The following is a 20917-nucleotide window of genomic DNA, read 5'->3' on the forward strand; positions in this document are numbered from 1 at the left end:
TATACACAGATCTCCCCGTGTATCGATGTTGTATACACAGATCTCCCCGTGTATCGATGTTGTATACACAGATCTCCCCGTGTATCGATGTTCTGTACACAGATCTCCCCGTGTATCGATGTTGTGTACACAGATCTCCCCGTGTATCGATGTTGTATACACAGATCTCCCCGTGTATCGATGTTGTATACACAGATCTCCCCGTGTATCGATGTTCTGTACACAGATCTCCCCGTGTATCGATGTTCTGTACACAGATCTCCCCATGTATCGGTGGTGTGTACACAGATCTCCCCGTGTATCGATGTTGTGTACACAGATCTCCCCGTGTATCGATGTTGTGTACACAGATCTCCCCGTGTATCGATGTTCTGTACACAGATCTCCCCGTGTATCGATGTTGTGTACACAGATCTCCCCGTGTATCGATGTTGTGTACACAGATCTCCCCGTGTATCGGTGGTGTGTACACAGATCTCCCCGTGTATCGGTGGTGTGTACACAGATCTCCCCGTGTATCGATGTTCTGTACACAGATCTCCCCGTGTATCGATGTTCTGTACACAGATCTCCCCGTGTATCGGTGGTGTGTACACAGATCTCCCCGTGTATCGAGGTTCTGTACACAGATCTCCCCGTGTATCAAGGTTCTGTACACAGATCTCCCCGTGTATCGAGGTTCTGTACACAGATCTCCCCGTGTATCGATGTTCTGTACACAGATCTCCCCGTGTATCGATGTTCTGTACACAGATCTCCCCGTGTATCGGTGGTGTGTACACAGATCTCCCTGTGTATCGGTGGTGTGTACACAGATCTCCCCGTGTATCGGTGGTGTGTACACAGATCTCCCCGTGTATCGGTGGTGTGTACACAGATCTCCCCGTGTATCGGTGGTGTGTACACAGATCTCCCCGTGTATCGGTGGTGTGTACACAGATCTCCCCGTGTATCGGTGGTGTGTACACAGATCTCCCCGTGTATCGGTGGTGTGTACACAGATCTCCCCGTGTATCGGTGGTGTGTACACAGATCTCCCCGTGTATCGATGTTCTGTACACAGATCTCCCCGTGTATCGATGTTGTGTACACAGATCTCCCCGTGTATCGATGTTGTGTACACAGATCTCCCCGTGTATCGATGTTGTGTACACAGATCTCCCCGTGTATCGATGTTGTGTACACAGATCTCCCCGTGTATCGATGTTGTGTACACAGATCTCCCCGTGTATCGATGTTGTGTACACAGATCTCCCCGTGTATCGATGTTGTGTACACAGATCTCCCCGTGTATCGATGTTGTGTACACAGATCTCCCCGTGTATTGATGTTCTTTGCACAGATCTCCCCGTGTATCGATGTTCTTTGCACAGATCTCCCCGTGTATCGATGTTGTATACACAGATCTCCCCGTGTATCGATGTTGTATACACAGATCTCCCCGTGTATCGATGTTGTATACACAGATCTCCCCGTGTATCGATGTTCTGTACACAGATCTCCCCGTGTATCGATGTTCTGTACACAGATCTCCCCATGTATCGGTGGTGTGTACACAGATCTCCCCGTGTATCGATGTTGTGTACACAGATCTCCCCGTGTATCGATGTTGTGTACACAGATCTCCCCGTGTATCGATGTTCTGTACACAGATCTCCCCGTGTATCGATGTTGTGTACACAGATCTCCCCGTGTATCGATGTTGTGTACACAGATCTCCCCGTGTATCGGTGGTGTGTACACAGATCTCCCCGTGTATCGGTGGTGTGTACACAGATCTCCCCGTGTATCGGTGGTGTGTACACAGATCTCCCCGTGTATCGATGTTCTGTACACAGATCTCCCCGTGTATCGATGTTCTGTACACAGATCTCCCCGTGTATCGGTGGTGTGTACACAGATCTCCCCGTGTATCGAGGTTCTGTACACAGATCTCCCCGTGTATCGAGGTTCTGTACACAGATAACCCCGTGTATCGAGGTTCTGTACACAGATCTCCCCGTGTATCGATGTTCTGTACACAGATCTCCCCGTGTATCGGTGGTGTGTACACAGATCTCCCCGTGTATCGGTGGTGTGTACACAGATCTCCCCGTGTATCGGTGGTGTGTACACAGATCTCCCCGTGTATCGGTGGTGTGTACACAGATCTCCCCGTGTATCGGTGGTGTGTACACAGATCTCCCCGTGTATCGGTGGTGTGTACACAGATCTCCCCGTGTATCGGTGGTGTGTACACAGATCTCCCCGTGTATCGATGTTGTGTACACAGATCTCCCCGTGTATCGATGTTGTGTACACAGATCTCCCCGTGTATCGATGTTGTGTACACAGATCTCCCCGTGTATCGATGTTGTGTACACAGATCTCCCCGTGTATCGATGTTGTGTACACAGATCTCCCCGTGTATCGATGTTGTGTACACAGATCTCCCCGTGTATCGATGTTGTGTACACAGATCTCCCCGTGTATCGATGTTGTGTACACAGATCTCCCCGTGTATCGATGTTGTGTACACAGATCTCCCCGTGTATCGATGTTGTGTACACAGATCTCCCCGTGTATCGATGTTGTGTACACAGATCTCCCCGTGTATCGATGTTCTGTACACAGATCTCCCCGTGTATCGTGTTCTGTACACAGATCTCGTGTATCGGTGTTGTGTACACAGATTTGTATCTTTGTGACAGGTCAGCTTAGATGTTAGAACAGGTGTCGTTTTAGTGGGTGGGACTGTGATGTGAGATTGGAGTGTTGGGTGGGGTCAATGGGCACAAGTACAGGTGTAATGGCTGGTGATTGGTTGTGGGGTTGGTGAGGGGGTGTGGTCCCAGCTAGTGCTGACTCTTGGTTAGTCCTGCTTGCAGTGTACTCTGTCATGCTCTCTTCTGCAGGTGAGTCAATGTTTTACTTCTCCCCTGGTGTCGTCTGTGTGCACCCTTCCCGGGTGTGTCGCTGCAATCTGTAGATGTAGAGCTCAGTGTACAGGGACAGGGTAGTGTGTGTTGTCATTACAGGTACAATGTGTAGTGTGTTGTCACCAGCGGTGTGACATGCCGTTCATGTTGTCACTGTCAGTGCTGGGTGCACCATGTTGGTAATACTTTGTTGTGACTTGCTGTGGAATGCGATAGCGCCCCCCTTCCTGTGATGTGTGGAAGCACCTCCTTGTGTTCCTCTCACTGTGTGACACCGAGTCTCGGGCAGCCTTACTCCTATTCCAGGGTACACCGGACAGGTCTGCTGCTTGCAGCACATTTCTCAGTAGAGTGTGTTAAGATGCAATACCTTGTGTAAGAAAACAATAGATTACATTTTTTTTTTTTTTTGTTAAATTAAAATTGATTGAAAAATGTGTATATACAGTTATGACGGGTGGTAATTGTCCTTATGTCAAGGTTGCTTGAGGCTAATTGATGTGGGGGAGAGGAGACTCGGAAAACAAGGGGGCATTCTTTCATGAGGTTGAGAAATACTGCGATATATTACCTGAATATATGCTATTGTGTGTACATACCGTTTTATTCCTCACAATCCCAGAAACTCCTCTGTGTGCATCAATCTTCCTTTTTTTTTCTTTTTTTTTCTTTTTTTAACCCTTTTGTAAAGATCTATTTGTCCCAAGCTTGTTTACATTCACTTACCTCTGCTGAGAAATCCATTCTAAGAGTCAACTACACCTTCAGTTACAAAAAATACTTTCTAAGGTTAGTTCTGAACTTTCCTCCTGCTAGTTTGAGGCTATGTCCCCGTGTTCTTAATCTTGAGCTTCATATTGAACGTTCAGCCCTCCTGAACCTCATTTACCCTCTTGATGTATTTCAAGTTTTAGGCCCCTTTCACACTTGTCATACGACTTTGCAGTCCCAAGTAGTCGTACAAGTCGTTCCCCATTATTTCCAATGACTACCATTCATATTAGTACGACTTAATTATTAATTAGTCAATGCACTACTCTGGTCCGACTTTGATGTCAGTTGCACAGGCATTCCCTAAAATAACGGCAAAATTTGCGGCCACATCGCGCGACTTTGAGCAGTAGTGTGAAAGGGGCTTTAGTCATGTCTCCCCTTTGCCTTCTTTCCTCCAGGCTGTAAATGTCAAGTTCCTGAAGTCTGTCCTGGTTAGTTTTCACCCCTGAGACCTTTCACCATTTTTGTTGCCCGTATTGTTCTATGTTATCAATAACTTTTTTCTAAGGGAGATCACCAGAATTAGACACAGTATTCTAAATTAGGTCTAAACTCAGCCACCCCATCAAATCATTCCCTGCATCTATTACCTTTTGTACCACCACCCCCTCCCTTTAGAATGTAAGCTCTACGAGCCGGGCCCTCCTGTCCCTTCTGTATTGAAGTGTACTGCAATTGTGCTGCCCCCACTCTACATTGTAAAGCATTGCGTAAACTGTTGGCACTATATAAATTGTGTATAATAACCTGAGGAATTAGGACCTCCTTCCCCTTGCTGGTGATCCCTCTAGTGATATAAAGATCTATATAGGGGAAGCGGGACCTCCTTCCTCCTGCTGGTGACCCTTCTAGTGATATAAAGATCTATATAGAGGAATCAGGTCCTCCTTCCTCCTGCTGGTGACCCTTCTAGTGATATAAAGATCTATATAGAGGAATCAGGACCTCCTTCCTCCTGCTGGTGATCCCTTTAGTGATATAAAGATCTATATAGAGGAATCAGGTCCTCCTTCCTCCTGCTGGTGACCCTTCTAGTGATATAAAGATCTATATAGAGGAATCAGGACCTCTTTCCTCCTGCTGGTGATCCCTCTAGTGATATAAAGATCTATATAGAGGAATCAGGACCTCCTCCCTCCTGCTGGTGATCCCTCTAAAGATATAAAGATCTATATAGAGGAATCAGGACCTCCTTCCTCCTGCTGGTGATCCCTCTAAAGATATAAAGATCTATATAGAGGAATGAGGACCTCCTCCCTCCTGCTGGTGATCCCTCTAGTGATATAAAGATCTATTTAAAGCAGGGATAGGTAACCTTTTTTTCAGTCAAGGCACCCTTTAAAAATTATGGTCTCAAGGCACTATTCTAATAGTTTTACATAAATCAGCAACGTCCAAGTAGGACACCCAGCATTAGAGGTGATTTATTCTTCCAAAGCAAATACAACTTTTCAAACTGATACTGGCTAGTATTCCAATGTTTCTCTTGGATTTTCTCCAACACTCAGCTAATGTGACTCCAAAGCTGATGGAGAGGGGCAGGAGGAGGGTCAAACAAGGATGCTATGCAGGTGACTGACATCCTCCTTAGTAACTGATGATGCCGTTGGTTGATAGGATGCCGGCATCTGGAAGGTTGTAATGGTGCATGATGAAAACCTGTGTAACTAAAAGGCAGCCTTCATCCACATACCGGCTTGTATACAATTTTGGGGTAACTTTTAGGCATTTTGCCAAGGCACCCCTGCAGAAACCTCAAGGCACCCTGGTTGAAAAAAGGCTGATATAGAGGAATCAAGACCTCCTTCCTCATGCTGGTGATCCCTACAGTAAATCTATACAGTAAAACGTTGGATTGCGAGCATAATTCGTTCCAGAAACATGCTTGTAATCCAAAGTACTCTTATATCAAAGCAAATTTCCTCATAAGAAATAATGGAAACTCAAATGATTTGTTCCACAACCATTTATTCATAAGTCCTTCCCTTTATAGTCCATATAAAAAGATTATAGCAATGTGACCAGGTTGTGTAACCATAAAATGTCCACCAACAAATGGAAGCCTCCACAAGGAGATTAGAAGCAAAATCCAGCAGGAGCTACAGAGTATAAAAGAGAAGAGAGGAGCTTCTAAGTGTAGCAGTATGGTTATATTTAATGAAGGAACAACATTTAGCAACTCACATGGTTGATTAAAAGAGCACATCTAAGCATGCAGGCATTAGGGGTAAAGCTGTCCACATAGACCAACCCCCGCACCGCCAGCTCTCACCACCATCAGTCTGCCATCGTGACTGGGAAGACTGCCCTGCAGTAGAGCGATCACGACATTGATGGCGATGAGGAGGATGGTCTATGTGGACAGCTTTACCCCGGATGCCTGCATACTTAGATGTGCCTCTTTTAATCATCAACCATGTGAGTTGCTGAATGTTGTACCTTCAATAAATGTAACCATGTTGCTACACTTATATGTGCCTCTCTTCTCTTTTATACTCTGTTGTGACATGACACTGCTTGTATATCAAGACATCGCTTGTATATCAAGTCAAAATGTATTAACAAATTTTGCTTGTCTTACAAAACGCTCTCAAACCAAGGTTTTACTGTATAGAGGAATCGGGAATTCCTTCCTCCTGCTGGTGACCTCTCTAGTGATATAAATATCTATATAGAGGAATCAGGACCTCCTTCCTCCTGCTGTTGATCACTTTAGTGGTAGAAGGATCTATATAGAGGAATCAGGACCTCCTTCCTCCTGCTGGTGATCACTTTAGTGATAGAAGGATCTATATAGAGGAATCAGGACCTCCTTCCTCCTGCTGGTGATTGATTTAGTAATAATTAAATATCTATATAGGGGAGTCAGGAAAAGGGATTCATGACCTGCTTTCTCCAGCTAATAATCCTTCTAGTGATAATAATGGTCTATATAGAGGAATCAGAACCGCCTTCCTCCTGCTATTGACTCCTCTAGTGATAACTAAAGATCTATATAGGGGAATCAAGACCTTCTAAAACCCACTAGTGACCCCTTTAGTGATAACTAAAGATCTGTATCTGTAATGGAATCAGGACCTCCTAAATCCCTCTGATTATATAAAGATCTAGTGATAACTAAAGAGCTATATGAAGGAATTAGGACCTTCTGCCTCCTGCTGGTGATCCCTCTAGCGATAAAGATCTATATAGAGGAACCAGGACCTCCTCCCCCTTCCTGATAGTGACTCCTCTAGTGATCTAAAGATCTATATAGAGGTATCAGGACCTCCTTCCTTCTGCTTGTGATCCCTCTAGTGATATAGAAATCTTTATAGAGGAATCAGGAGGACCTCTTTCCCCCTGCTGTTAATCCCTCTAGTTATATAAAGATCTATATAGAGTAATCAGGACATCCTTCCTCTTGCTGGTGATCCCTTTAGTAATAATTAAAGATCTATATAAGGGATTCATAACCTCTTTGCTCCAGCTAGTAATCCCTCTAGTAATAATAATGATCTACATAGAGGAATCAGAACCTCCTTCCTCCTGCTGTTGACCCCTCTAGTGATAACTAAATATCTGTAATGGAATCAGGACCTCCTAAATCCCTCTAATATAAAGATCTAGTGACACAGTGGTGTGGTGGGTACCACTCTCGCCTAGCAGTAAGAAGGGTCGCTGGTTCGCATCCCAACCCCGACACTACCTGCCTGGAGTTTGCATATTCTCCCTGTGCCTGCGTGGGTTTCCTCCGGGTACTCCGGTTTCCTCCCACACTCCAAAGACATGCTGGTAGGTTAATTGGATCCTGTCTAAATTGTCCCTAGTATGTATGAATGTGTGTTAGGGACCTTAGATTGTAAGCTCCTTGAGGGTAGGGACTGATGTGAATGTACAATGTATATGTAAAGCGCTGCGTAAATTGACGGCGCTATATAAGTACCTGAAATAAATAAATAAAATAAAACTAAAGAGCTATATGGAGGAATTGGGACCTTCTGTCTCCTGCTGGTGACCCCTCTAGTGATGTGCCCCAGAATGCTATTCCCTTTCCCCCCTTCCAAGTCACCCTGTTTGCTCATTTTGCAATTATCTGTAATGAGTACCCCCAAATCTTTTTCCTCTGTAGTTCCTCTGACCAACCCTGTACCCCCAATATTGTTCTTTGTCAGCAGATTCAATTTTCCTCAGTGCATTATTTTCCATTCAGAATCATTGCCTTGACCGATCTTTGAGCAATGCCAAATCCTGTTCCATGTTATAAACACCTCCACCAGGAATATTGGCCCTATTGTGCACCTTTTTGCCACCATATCTCCTCTCTCTCTCTCTCTCTCTCTCTCTCTCTCTCTCTCTCTCTCTCTCTCTCTCTCTCTCTCTCTCTCTCTCTCTCTCTCTCTCTCTCTCTCTCTCTCTCTCTCTCTCTCTCTCTCTCTCTCTCTCTCTCTCTCTCTCTCTCTCTCTCTCTCTCTCTCTCTCTCTCTCTCTCTCTTTCTCTCTTTCTCTCTTTCTCTCTTTCTCTCTTTCTCTCTCTCTTTCTCCCTTCCTCATATTTCTCTTCTCTCCTCTTTATCCCCTCTGAATATTTTCCTCCTCTGTTTGCAGTAGAACAGGTTCTCCAGCTCTGTATATCCTGGAAAAGTCTCTTCATCAGATACCAGTCTCCCCCGCCCGCCCTCTTCATACACGGTGGATTCCACATGTGCTGGGTTCCTCTACTGCCTGCCTTTTGTCCCAGGGAGGATTGTCATTGGTTGGATTACAGCCTGAAATCTGTAAATCTGATAATTGCAGATGGCTACATTTTGCACAAATTGGGGTGGGGCAGGCAACAAAACCCATCAGCCATGCTTATTAGGAAATAGAAGGAACTTTCCACACCCAGAATTTCCCTTTCTGACACTCAGTTGTAGAGCTTTATTATTTTCACTGGTTTCTTGAACTCCCAAGACACCACCCTGATTTTGCATTACCCATGGACTGCAATGCATTTGCCATTATGGCAGAATTTATTTAGCAGATATCTCCCTAGTCCCCCATCATCTGCTGGTACATAGATTTTTCTAAAATAGCAGACAATACCGTGTGAGATATCGGGTATCCCAATGCTTCATATCACCTTCAGGATCGCCCCAGGACAAATGGCGCCCAAACTGTTACTGTCAAATGTGGGGACACGTGAGGTTGCTTTAGTTGCTCTATCTTCTAAATTTCTCTGGATCTGGTGGATTTAAAAAAAAAAAATCAAAAACATCAGATTTTTTGGATTTTTATTAAATTTATTTTATTAAAATGCTTTTGGAGTAAAAATCTATCTAAAGATAGTTTTCTATTTAAGATACATTAATAATTTAGTTTATTCAGCATGAAATGGAGCTTAGTTATGTAGCATGAGGCTGTATATTCTGCGATATTTACATTTTTGGTAAACTCATTCAGTGAATCCAAGCTCTGCAAGCTGAGATAACACGCACTGCATTGATGCATTCACACAATTTCACAGTAACCATGAGATAAAACAAAGTTCAGGAATATTCCTTTATCCTAGTGCTTTGCAAATCTATGTACACTACAAACTGTATGATTGAATCGGTTCTGATATCGCTGTTTTACTAACCTGACAGCTTATTATTCTAAATAGGGAACCTTCATTTTGTTTGCAAATATTAAAGATTCTAACTACCAGCAAGAATGAGTCCTTACATTTAAAGAGCACCTGTCATTTCAGATCCATCATGGCAGCGCCTGTTAGCGGGCATCCACTCACCTTCTGCCACCACGTCCCTCACCTTGTTGTCACTGCCGCATCACCAGCCGTCCCATTAAAGAGTGAATGGGACTGTTGGTGAGTCAACAGCGGGTCAGAGGAGGAGCCTCTGGGGGACAGAGATGACAGTTGTTTTCTTTAAAAATCATGATTTAAATCGACTTGATTTAAATCAAATCCACCTTGATCTGGACACAATCTAGTTTTGAACTTTAACCACTTAAGGACCGGGCCTATTTTTCAGACTCTGTGTTTACAAGTTAAATTTTTTTTTTTTTTTTCTAGAAAATTATTTAGAACCCCCAAACATTATGTTCTTTTTCTTTTTTCAGACACCCTAGAGAATAAAATGGTGGTTGTTGCAATAGTTTGTCACACCGTATTTGCACAGTGGTCTTACAAGTGCACTTTTTTTGGAAAAAATTTTTGAACTTAAAAAATAGGACAAAAGTAAGGTAGCCCTATTTTTTTTAATATTGTAAAAGATAATGTTATGCCGAGTAAATTGATACCCAACATGTCATGCTTCAAAATTGTGCCCGCTGGAATGGCGACAAACTTTTACCCTTAAAAATCTCCATGGGCGATGTTTAAAAATTTCTACAGGTTACCAGTTTTGAGTTACAAAGGAGGTCTAGGGCTAGAATTATTGCTCTCGCTCTATCGATCGCTGCAACACCTCACATGTGTGGTTTGAAAACTGTTTTCATATGCGGGCGCGACTTATGTATGCGTTCGCTTCTGCGTACAATCTCGGCGGGACGGTGCACTTTAATTTTTTTTTTACACTGTAGAAAAAAAGCATGGCAGGACCTCTTAAAAATGAGATCTGGGGTCAAAAAGACCTCAGATATCATATTCACACTAAAATGCAATTAAAAAAAAAGTGTGATGTTTGACGTTGCTTCCGCCCTCCAATGCTATGGAGTCGAGCGGGGGCCATCTTACCCTCACTCGCCATCCAGGCAGTGAGGGGAGAGGAACCGATCGGCTCTGCCGCTACCGACGGCTCCGGTAAGCGGCAGAGACGACCGTAGCGTGGTTGGAGGGGGCCCTCTCCCGCCACCGATAAAAGTGATCTTGCGGCGAATGCGCCGCTGAGACCACTTTTATCTGAAAGAGGACAGTCCAGCTGGTCCTTAAGTAGTTAAAGTGGTTGTTAAGCCAGTATGCCATCTTTATATCATCCCCTCTGTCAGATAAAAAGCTGTATCCTAGTGCCTGTGCTTTATAAAAAAAAAAGCAGATTTCTGCCTTTTTTAACAGCATCTCCCAGCAATAAGATAACTCCAGGCTCTCTGCTCTCCCCGTCTGATAGCTCCAGTGGGCGTGGACGAGATTCCCCTGCTGTCGTCAGCCGAGGAGGTGGGAAGAAGAGAGTCTGGAGTCACGTGATCGCTGGGAGATGCTGTTAAAACAGGTAGAAACCTGCTTTTTCTTTTATAAAGCACTAGGATACAGCTTTTTATCTGACAGAGGGGATGATATAAAGGTCGGATAGTTTTGAAGCAGTAGGGAGAGGAGCAGCCCTAGTGAAAGCTGATGAGTAGGGAGGGGAGGAGTACAGAGGGAGACACAAAAGAGCTGCAGATAGCAGCGAGTGACGGAGGCACGTACACTAACTACGGTGTCAGGGCTGCCGACGGCCCGCTCCCGCTGTGATTGGACACGGGGAGCCAGTCAGTGAGTCAGGCGGGCTCGATGTCTGCCGGGAACCGCCAATCGTTCGGGACACAAGCAGAATGGCGGTCTGCCTATGTAAATGAGGCAGACTGCCATTCAGTCAGTAGGGAAGGTAGTGTGCAAAGCAGGAACGCAGATCTCTACCTTCCACTAGCACAAGCACATCCCACACAGTAACCAAGCATAGGTTAAGCACACAGTTAACCATTTGATCACCCCCGATGTTAACCCCGTCCCAGCCAGTGTCATTAGTACAGTGATAGTAAATATTTTTAGTACTGATCACTATATTAGTGTCACTAGTTCCCAAAAAAGTGTCAGTGTCTGATTTGTCAGCCGCAATGTCGCAGTCTGGCCATAAGTTGCTGATTGCCACCATTATTAGTAAAAAATAAAAATTCCATAAATCTATCCCATAGTTTGTAGATGCTATAACTTTTGCCAAGCCAATCAATATACACCTAATGGGATTTTTTTTCCAAAAATATGTAGCAGAATACATATTGGCCTAAATTTATGAAAAAATTAGATTTTTTTTTTTTTTTGGATATGTTTTTTAGAGCAGAAAGTAAAAATATTGTTTTGTTTTTTCCAAATTGTCACTCTTTTTTTGTTTATAGCGCAACAAATAAAAACCACAGAGATGATCAAATACCACCAAAAGAAAGTTCTATTTGTGGGAAAAAAAGGACTTACATTTTATTTGACTTTCAATGGCTACATGCTTGGTCATCTTTTCATAAATTTTTGCATCAACTATTGCTCATCGCTCATTTTTATTGCTGTGTTATTAACACTATGCATAGGTTTAGTTTTTTCGGGTTTGTTTGCGTTGTGGTATATTTACCTTTTTACACACTTCCTGTTAGATTGTATCTGCTTGCCCCATACGATTTAAACCTGCATGGCACCAGCGATCTGCTGAGTGTTTCCATAAGTTTCCTAATTTCCCTGACTTACTAAAAGAGTCCCAGTGACCCCAAAATTTGAATTTCCTAGTGTAATTCACTTTCTGAGAAGTTCCACGTGACCCCGAAAATCCAAGTTTCGTAGTGTTCCTGACTTTCCAATTGATTCTGAATTTTGAGTTGCCAAGTGCCCCTGACTTTCCAAGTAATTGAGTGACCCCAAAAATTTAGTTTTCAAGTGTTCCTGTAGCTGGACCTCCTTGTTCCCAATACTTCTCAGGTGTCTTCCAGAGCCTGCCAGTGTGATCCTTATACCTTCAGTGTTCTCACTGTCGCCCTGCTTATCCCCAGTGACTCTGTATGTTCCTGCCAGAGTGCCTCTGCTTCGCTTGTGTAGCTCTGACCACTTTCCTGCACCTCTGCCATTGCCTGTGGGTTTTAGCCTGCCGTATGTTACTGACACCTGTGTCCTCCTAGTCTGCAGCCTGCTTCAGTGACTCCTTCTGTACTCCTAGTCTGCGGCCTGCTTCAGTGTCTCCTTCTGTACTCCTAGTCTGCGGCCTGCTTCAGTGTCTCCTTCTGTACTCCTAGTCTGCGGCCTGCTTCAGTGTCTCCTTCTGTACTCCTAGTCTGCGGCCTGCTTCAGTGTCTCCTTCTGTATTCCTAGTCTGCGGCCTGCTTCAGTGTCTCCTTCTGTACTCCTAGTCTGCGGCCTGCTTCAGTGTCTCCTTCTGTACTCCTAGTCTGCGGCCTGCTTCAGTGTCTCCTTCTGTACTCCTAGTCTGCGGCCTGCTTCAGTGTCTCCTTCTGTACTCCTAGTCTGCGGCCTGCTTCAGTGTCTCCTTCTGTACTCCTAGTCTGCGGCCTGCTTCAGTGTCTCCTTCTGTACTCCTAGTCTGCGGCCTGCTTCAGTGTCTCCTCCTGTACTCCTAGTCTGCGGCCTGCTTCAGTGTCTCCTTCTGTACTCCTAGTCTGCGGCCTGCTTCAGTGTCTCCTTCTGTACTCCTAGTCTGCGGCCTGCTTCAGTGTCTCCTTCTGTACTCCTAGTCTGCGGCCTGCTTCAGTGTCTCCTTCTGTACTCCTAGTCTGCGGCCTGCTTCAGTGTCTCCTTCTGTACTCCTAGTCTGCGGCCTGCTTCAGTGTCTCCTTCTGTACTCCTAGTCTGCGGCCTGCTTCAGTGTCTCCTTCTGTACTCCTAGTCTGCGCCCTGCTTCAGTGTCTCCTTCTGTACTCCTAGTCTGCGGCCTGCTTCAGTGTCTCCTTCTGTACTCCTAGTCTGCGGCCTGCTTCAGTGTCTCCTTCTGTACTTCTAGTCTGCGGCCTGCTTCAGTGTCTCCTTCTGTACTCCTAGTCTGCGGCCTGCTTCAGTGTCTCCTTCTGTACTCCTAGTCTGCGGCCTGCTTCAGTGTCTCCTTCTGTACTCCTAGTCTGCGGCCTGCTTCAGTGTCTCCTTTTGTACTCCTAGTCTGCGGCCTGCTTCAGTGTCTCCTTCTGTACTCCTAGTCTGCGGCCTGCTTCAGTGTCTCCTTCTGTACTCCTAGTCTGCGGCCTGCTTCAGTGTCTCCTTCTGTACTCCTAGTCTGCGGCCTGCTTCAGTGTCTCCTTCTGTACTCCTAGTCTGCGGCCTGCTTCAGTGTCTCCTTCTGTACTCCTAGTCTGCGGCCTGCTTCAGTGTCTCCTTCTGTACTCCTAGTCTGCGGCCTGCTTCAGTGTCTCCTTCTGTACTCCTAGTCTGCGGCCTGCTTCAGTGTCTCCTTCTGTACTCCTAGTCTGCGGCCTGCTTCAGTGTCTCCTTCTGTACTCCTAGTCTGCGGCCTGCTTCAGTGTCTCCTTCTGTACTCCTAGTCTGCGGCCTGCTTCAGTGTCTCCTTCTGTACTCCTAGTCTGCGGCCTGCTTCAGTGTCTCCTTCTGTACTCCTAGTCTGCGGCCTGCTTCAGTGTCTCCTTCTGTACTCCTAGTCTGCGGCCTGCTTCAGTGTCTCCTTCTGTACTCCTAGTCTGCGGCCTGCTTCAGTGTCTCCTTCTGTACTCCTAGTCTGCGGCCTGCTTCAGTGTCTCCTTCTGTACTCCTAGTCTGCGGCCTGCTTCAGTGTCTCCTTCTGTACTCCTAGTCTGCGGCCTGCTTCAGTGTCTCCTTCTGTACTCCTAGTCTGCGGCCTGCTTCAGTGTCTCCTTCTGTACTCCTAGTCTGCGGCCTGCTTCAGTGTCTCCTTCTGTACTCCTAGTCTGCGGCCTGCTTCAGTGTCTCCTTCTGTACTCCTAGTCTGCGGCCTGCTTCAGTGTCTCCTTCTGTACTCCTAGTCTGCGGCCTGCTTCAGTGTCTCCTTCTGTACTCCTAGTCTGCGGCCTGCTTCAGTGTCTCCTTCTGTACTCCTAGTCTGCGGCCTGCTTCAGTGTCTCCTTCTGTACTCCTAGTCTGCGGCCTGCTTCAGTGTCTCCTTCTGTACTCCTAGTCTGCGGCCTGCTTCAGTGTCTCCTTCTGTACTCCTAGTCTGCGGCCTGCTTCAGTGTCTCCTTCTGTACTCCTAGTCTGCGGCCTGCTTCAGTGTCTCCTTCTGTACTCCTAGTCTGTGGCCTGCTTCAGTGTCTCCTTCTGTACTCCTAGTCTGCGGCCTGCTTCAGTGTTTTCTTCTGTACTCCTAGTCTGCGGCCTGCCCTGTGTTCCTGTGCAGTTTTGCTTGCTTCTAGTGACTCTTCTGTGTTTCTGTGCACTACTGCCCACTTCTAGTGATTCCTGTGTGCCTCTATGCGTTTGTGTGCACCACTGCCAGCTTGAGCTGTACTACCAACTGACTGATGTTCCCAGCATCTCCGGGCTGTAAGGCACTCTTACCTGCATATCAGTACTCCCTTCTTAATGGCTGCCTGCTTGAGTCAGAGAGCCACAAGCTGGCAATTGTCTACAGCAAAACCCATCTCCACTTTCCCGAACTCTGGTGAAGACAAGGTGGCTGATTAGACTCTGTGCTTTGGCCCTTCCAAGAGCCCAAATTGTCACTGTATGTGCTGGCAGACTGGGTTCCCCCATCGGTGCCAATGGGTATCCTCCCTTTCCAAGACTCCTTGTGTGCTCCAACTATACTCCTGTCTCCCTGCCTAGGACCTCTGTGCTGCAAGTGACTTTTGCTAGTACTCTTGCCTTCCTGTATGCCCAGTAGATACCCCTGCACACATGCTTGCCTGCAATTCTGCAAATTAGTGCTTCTCTAAACCTGGTGAGTTGTAGCCTGCACAGGTGTGTTTCCCCTCGAGCACAGAGCCATCAGTCGTGATGGAGGTCCAAGAAAAGGGAAGGTACAGAAGGATTGGTGTCTGAAAGGACAGTCTCTCCAAATTAGGGACAGTTGGCAGCTATGTGTCTTACCCTACTACTGATCCACCAGTCTGTTAGAATAACCAAATATAGGTACCTCAATAAGAATACCAGTGACACATCTACCAATTCTTAAATGCACCAATACCCTCTGTGATGTTAACAACCTATTGAAGTCTCACACCTTGTTATCTATTTATAGTTCTTTACTGCCACATTTTATGAATTGTAAATTAATTTGCTAGGAAATGCTCTAAAATTCATTTTTCTGTTAGTGAAAATACTGCTTCCTGCCCTCACACTGCAGTGCTCTGTGTTGGCAGAGCTGTGTGACAGCCACACCCCTCAGCACAAGAGTCATTACACAAACATATACAGCAGAGAATGGGGAGGATGTATGTCTGACCAGGTGCACTGGGTCTAACTTTGGTGCCTATTGAACTGCACTTTCATATGTGGATTCCCTGCACAACTGCAGTTAAAGGGAAGTTTATGTAAGAGTATGAAACTGTCCGTAACTCTCACACAGGACTTGCCTGCAAACAAAATCTGAAAGTATCAGGGAAGCAGCGAACTGGTTGGAGGCCCTAGCTAGGTGGTATTTAAGTGGTCTTATGCCCCTTTTACAAGTGCCGTATGATTGGGTCCGCCTGTTCGTTTTTCAGGCCGACCCGAACGGACTCTCTATGAGCAGTCAGTTGTAAACGGTCTTGTGTCCATTTACCCTGCCTACCTCTGATCTGGCAAAATCAAACGGAGGGGTGATCCATTCCCCTCCATCTGGTTGGATCAGATAGGAGGCCAGTTGGGTGTAAACGGACAGCCGGTCCGTTTACATCTGACTGCCCATAGAGAGGGCTGTAGCCATGTCTGCTTTGCATAATCGGAGTGGACACAGACCTGTCATCTGCCAGCTCTTCTGATCCCCGCTGAGCAATACTGGATCCGGCCCTCCGGCCCTTGTGAAAGGGACCTTACAGTGATCTTGTATTAAAGCAGCAAGGGAAGGTGGAGGACCTAATTTGGTTTAGGCCTGCTTTAACGCTTCATTCCCTCTCCAGAAAAGTGGAATTTATCTCATCACACAAATGCTTTTAAGGAAGTCATTGCCTGTTAAGAATCCATTCATAGGTCAAATCTGAAATGACACCCCCAGTTACTGAGATACAATTTCTTCCTCCATCCAGTAATGTCGCCAGACTATACATAGCAGAACAAAGCCCGGAGGGGTAATCAGAAACGACCAATACCAGTATATATTGGATATGAGTCCAAAAGACACAATTAAATATATGATTGTGGCATGTATGTGTCATATGTATGATTATCCCCCATCATGTTCTGCAGGGTCACCATGTCTGAAGGAATTATGAGTAAAGCTGCCACCATGGAGATCCCCATCAGCAGCAATGGCGTCTCCGGGACCCTCAATGAAGATGAAAGTTTGGAGCAGGTAACATTAGTCCCTATTCATATTTCTTCCATCAGAGTCACAAAATTGTCCACAGCTCCTATTTTGTTCTGTGTACTGCCATATGTTGTTCCTTCTCTGCTCATGTTTCTCTTGGTCTTTTTAATATGTTTGTCAGGTTTGTCCTCCTGTCTACCATCATCCTTCTTTCTCCTCTCCCATTCCTCCTGATCTCTATTGTGATTGTGTCAGGGTGTGATTGCTTCCTTGTCTTTTAATACCAAAAGTGTCCTCCTCCCCTCCCATCCCTTCTGACCTCTGATGTGTCTATCTTAGGACTTGGATGTTCTACTGTCTTCTATTGATATTTCCACCAGTGTTCTACCTTCTCTTCTCCCATCCCTCCTTATCTCCAATGTGTCCATTTCAGGTTATGTACAGTATGTTCATCTCTCTTCTACATTAATTTCCACCAGTATTCTTCCTTCACCTCTCCCATCCCTTCTGACCTCTGATGTGTGCATCTCAGGAGATGTATGGTCCCTTGTCTTCTATTGGTATTTCCACCAGTATCCTTCCTTCTCCTCTCCCATCTCTCCTGACCTCTGATGTGTCCATCTCAGGACATGTATGTTCCCTTGTCTTCTATTGTTATTTCCACCAGTGTCCTACCTTCTCCTCTCCTATCCCTCCAGTCTCCAATGTGCCCATGTCAGGTTATGTATGTTCCTCTGTCTTCTACTTTTATTTCCACCAGTGTATTTAATTCTCCTCTCCTGGTCCTCCTGATCTCCCATGCATTCATCTCATGTTATTCATGTTCCCCGGTATTCTACTGTTTTTTCCACCAGTGTTCTTCCTTCTCTCCCATCCCTCCTGATCTCCAGTGTGTCCCTTGTTAGGTTATGTATAGTATGCTCCCATGCCTGCTAATGTCATTACCAGTAGTGTTCTTTCTTCTCATCTCCAGTACCGCCTGATCTCCGATGTGTCCATGTATATATGTAAAGTATGTCCCCTATCTTCTACTGTCATTACCACCAAAGTCCTTCTTTCTAGTTTATTTTTCCTCCTGGTCTCTACATTAAAATATTGTTTACTGTTGTTTTATTGTCCAGTGACCTTCCTTCTCCTTTCCCATCCTAGTATATAATGTCTGTTTTACCATCATATGTGTTAGATTGTGTGAGTTTCCTTCACTTATGCTGCCTGAGCCCGATGTCTTCTCAGAGTTCATGTTATGGTTTCCATTTTCTCTCGTTATCTATACACTAACAATTAAGAATCAGACAACAGACAACTGTTCGGGAAAAGTCTTGATACTTTATTGTGATTGTGTTCTTGATCCACACATGGTCATATTGATGCATGCTTGTCCTGGAATTCTTCATCAGTGTCTGTGAAATCCAGTGCTGGCCATTTCTGATGAAGATGTGGTTCATTTAGTGCCTGGGAGCAGATGAACATGCTTCAGATGGCTGGCTGTAATGTTACTATTCTGCATTATAGAAATTATTTTTGCTGGATCCTTGTCAGGATGTCCTGACAACGAATGGCTTTTCATTCATTTATTAAAAGTGATGTCCTGAACTTTCATCTCGGTACTGAAGTGTCTTATTCTTCTCCTCTTCATCTCACAATTTATGACCATCTCATTTAGGGAATACAACTGCTAGTCAAATTGTAGAGTATAGTAAGGCGAGGAATATAAGAGTCTGATTGGATGGTGAGAGGAAGTACTGACAGCCTGAAATAATGCTTGCCAGACACATTGGGAAATGAGACACACTCTCCCTTATTTCACAAATAAAGAGCAAATGATCTCTGGAAGCTGTTCCCAAAATTATGCAGGCAGAGAGCAAAGGACTGGTCACCAGTATTGTGTTGTGTCTTTCTGTTGCTGATTATTTCCCCAGCAATAACTTGTGTCTCCGTGTGGAGGCGGCCATCTTGGTAGAGGCAGGGCTTTGCTTCCTCATATCAGAGCTTCCAGCAAGGAAAACAGTGAACAGCACAGCAATGACCTCACCATTCTCATTCCAAATCTCTTGAGACTAGCTGGCAGAGGCGGCAATGCCTGGGATCTCTCATTACAGATATATAGCTGGTTGGGTTTTGGCACAAGAGCACCTTGTCACCCTCACATACCAGGAAGTGGATTGTTATTTTTTCTAGAGGAGTTGGGCCTCATGCACAAGGACGTTTCAAGTCATCAAATATGCCTACCATAAATTTCTCAATATTTTCCCACACCTGAGGTGCCGCAGGTGGGGTGCACAGCCAGCCATGGGAGTGAATGGCTAACCGCCCCTGTACTAAGCGCCAATGCTGCTATGTGTTGCCATTTATCCTCTCAAGTGCATGCATTATATTTCCTGAAGTAGTTTGGGTACGGGAAATATGACATATGCACTGTGATTAAACCACTTTGGCACCCCGTTTTTGTGCTTCCTTCTGCCCTCCAAACCATTCCGAGCAGACCGAGAGCAAATACCAGCCCGTTTTACCCCAAGCATCGTACACAAGCAAGATGTTGGGTTAGAACTAAAGGAATGATTCTTTATTGAAATTCAGACACATACTTTATACCCCACAGGAGGACATTCCCCTCTTGAGGATATTAGCATGATAATGCAAACTTTAAACTCCAAAACCATAAAGTATTTAAACAGTAAATTAATCAACAAACATATAACATCCCACAATAATTTGGTGATAAGTTAAAGTGGTCACAAGATTAATCTCATCTCCAAGAAATGATCAGACAGACAGAAACCATACAACAATAGGAAAGACGTACTTAAAGTGGTATTCCACCCAAAAAATAAAAAATACATGAAAATTCCTAAAAAAAAACCATTTGGAATTTTTTTTTTTTTTTTAAACTCAACTCTAAATGCCTGTTGCTAGGGGGTTCCTCGTAGTCTGCCTCTTTCAGTGCCTGGGCTGGTGACATCACTTCCCCCTCGGCACAGGAAGGACTCGGCTCTGCTCCCTCCCTCCTTCCTGTCAATCACCTGGGACCCATTACAGGTCCCAGGTGACTGAGCGGCCAATCACGGCGCGCGGCGCCGCTCACGCATGCGCAGTGGGTGCCCGGCTGTGAAGCCACAGCCCGGCGCCCACAGTTGCAATGCCAGCGGCGCCGAACGGAGGGGGAGGCGAGCGGGGCTTCGATCCCCCGCATCGCTGGACTCAGGGACAGGTAAGTGTCCAATAAAAAGTCAGCAGCTGCAGTATTTGTAGCTGCTGACTTTTAATTTTTTTTTTTTTTTTTAATGGGCCCTCATCTTTAACAAACAACACATAACAAACCCCCACCCCACCTCAGACTATCCGGCAACAGTCTTTGAGACAACCTCCTACAATATTCAAGCAGTCTGAAAAGGTGGAATTAATTTATCTTAATTGATTTCTTAAGGGATATTGTTGTTAAATATTTCTGTCCCAAGTGAAAGAGCCTCTCCAACCCAGTCTGCAGGAGGGCCACCATATTCCCTCTTACCCTTAACCTGTACAAGATTAATATTACCTCTGTCCATCCACTCCAGAAGGGAAGCTTTATTGTCCTTCTTCAGAGAAGTAATCCAAACCACGCTCTCAGCGTCCATTAAAGGAGTTGTAAAGGCTCAAGGCTTTTCACCTTAATGCATTCTATGCATTAAGGTGAAAAACATTGTGTGCTCCAGCAGCCCCCCAGAGCCCCCATTTTATCTTATTTGAATCCGATCGTTCCAGCATCGAGGATGAGCCCAGTAGCTCCAGCCGCTGTATCGAATCTTCATTGGATAAATTGAGAGCAGCGGGAGCCATTGGCTCCCGCTGCTGTCAATCAAATCCAGTGACACGGGAGCCGGGGGCGGGTCTAAGTCCTGCTGTCTGTGTCGATGGACTCGGGAGCGCGCCCGCTCGGGTGTCCCATGGAAAGCGGCTTTTCGAGGTGGCACTCACCGAAGAGGAGGAGCCAGGAGCGCCACCGGGGGACCCCAGAGAAGGAGGATCGGGGCAGCTCTGTGCAAAACGCAGGCAAGTATGACATGTTTGTTATTTAAACAAAAAACAAACCTTTGAAATCACTTTAACCACTGCGTTGCTTTAACTGACAATTGCACGGTCCTGCGACGTTGTACCCAAACAAAATGTATGCCCTTTTTTTTCCCC

General features: G+C 45.5%; 1 protein-coding gene across 1 annotated transcript in view; it reads left to right on the plus strand.

Moving 5' to 3' along the window:
• ARFIP2 (ARF interacting protein 2) overlaps positions 1-20917 on the plus strand; it is a gene marked incomplete in the record, with an annotated part of 101506 nt that overhangs the window by 23708 nt on the left and 56881 nt on the right. The window contains 1 exon segment of the mRNA XM_073612705.1: positions 16693-16798. Coding sequence (XP_073468806.1) covers positions 16693-16798 — 106 coding nt within the window.

The sequence above is a fragment of the Aquarana catesbeiana genome, linkage group LG02 (assembly GCF_042186555.1).
Source record: "Aquarana catesbeiana isolate 2022-GZ linkage group LG02, ASM4218655v1, whole genome shotgun sequence".
Classification (NCBI taxonomy): domain Eukaryota; kingdom Metazoa; phylum Chordata; class Amphibia; order Anura; family Ranidae; genus Aquarana; species Aquarana catesbeiana.